This window comes from Nematolebias whitei, chromosome 18, assembly GCF_014905685.2.
Source record: "Nematolebias whitei isolate Nwh7 chromosome 18, NemWhi1, whole genome shotgun sequence".
In the NCBI taxonomy this organism is placed as follows: Eukaryota; Metazoa; Chordata; class Actinopteri; order Cyprinodontiformes; family Rivulidae; genus Nematolebias; species Nematolebias whitei.
Window position 1 is genome coordinate 20520902 of NC_056515.1, and position 1133 is coordinate 20522034.

A 1133-nucleotide genomic window follows, 5' to 3' on the forward strand; every position below is an offset into this window, starting at 1 on the left:
TTCAATTCAGTTTATTTCTATAGTGCCAAATCACAACAAAGTTGTCTCAGGGACTTTACAGAAACATTCACATAAAAGCCAATTAGTAAAGTTCTCTATCTAAGGAATCCAGCAGACAAGATGAATCTTGGCTTTGATGCAGTCTCCCATCCTGAGCAAGCACAGTGGCAACAGTGGAAAGGAAAAACTCCCTTTTAAAAGAAGAAACCTCCAGCAGAACCAGGCTCAGGACAAGCGGCCATCTGCTTTAAAGCAGCTGGCTTTAACACTGAAGAGCTGCTGTCATCAAACAAATGAATATTTTATTATTTTTCAACTGATTGCACAATGATGCAGGGAGGAGGTGACAGTTTAAATCTCTATGGTGGTGTTTGAGTGTGGAGGTCCACGTTCTTCCAATGCATATATCTATCTTCTTTGGGTACTGATTTCTTCACTCATGCCAATAAAATGCTTGTTAGGTTACCTGGTGGTTCTAAATTTACTTTTATGTATGAAGGTGCTCAAGCATGGTTGTCTTTTATGTGTCTCTATTTGGCCATGAGATGGACTGTAAACTGGACCAAGGAGGTCCAGAGAAAATGAATAGATGTAATTTTCACCAGGGTCTACAATTGTAAGCACTTAAAATGATTTTTATGCTTTTAAAAATAATGGAGTTTTCCTCCAGCACTGAGTTGTTTTTTTTAGTATTGTCTCAAATAGGAAATATTATAATGGCATGATCCCTACTAGAGTGTTTTCTTTCTTTCTTCTGAGTTTATATTTTACTTGTAATGTCTCTTAAAGTTAAATCATTCCCATCTTTGTCACTGCAGATCTTTGAGATGATGGATGCAAAGGCTCGTCAGGACTGCGTTAAAGAAATCGATCTCTTAAAGGTAAAGTCGATCGCAGATGCTGTTTATACAAGATCAAAAAGAAAATTAAGTTAATGAAGTGTTTTTTCCACAGCATTGTTTTAATGATCAGTAGAGGAAAACTTTAAATTGTAAGATGGAGAGCCTGTCTTTTAAACTCAATAGAAGCATATGAAAATAGTGTTTAATGGCACGCCTCAGTCACGATTTGATATAATAAATGAAAATTAAAATGCCTGTTTAACAATAGAACACGTCATATACTTTTTATAG

The 1133-nt window shown here is 35.8% G+C and overlaps 1 protein-coding gene across 1 annotated transcript in view; it reads left to right on the forward strand.

Annotated features, from left to right (window-relative positions):
- The window catches only part of nek6 (NIMA-related kinase 6), a 19285-nt gene that overhangs the window by 11592 nt on the left and 6560 nt on the right, over positions 1-1133 (forward strand). Inside the window, exon 4 of the mRNA XM_037692638.1 lies at positions 819-881. Coding sequence (XP_037548566.1) covers positions 819-881 — 63 coding nt within the window. The remainder of the gene's footprint in view (positions 1-818; positions 882-1133) is intronic.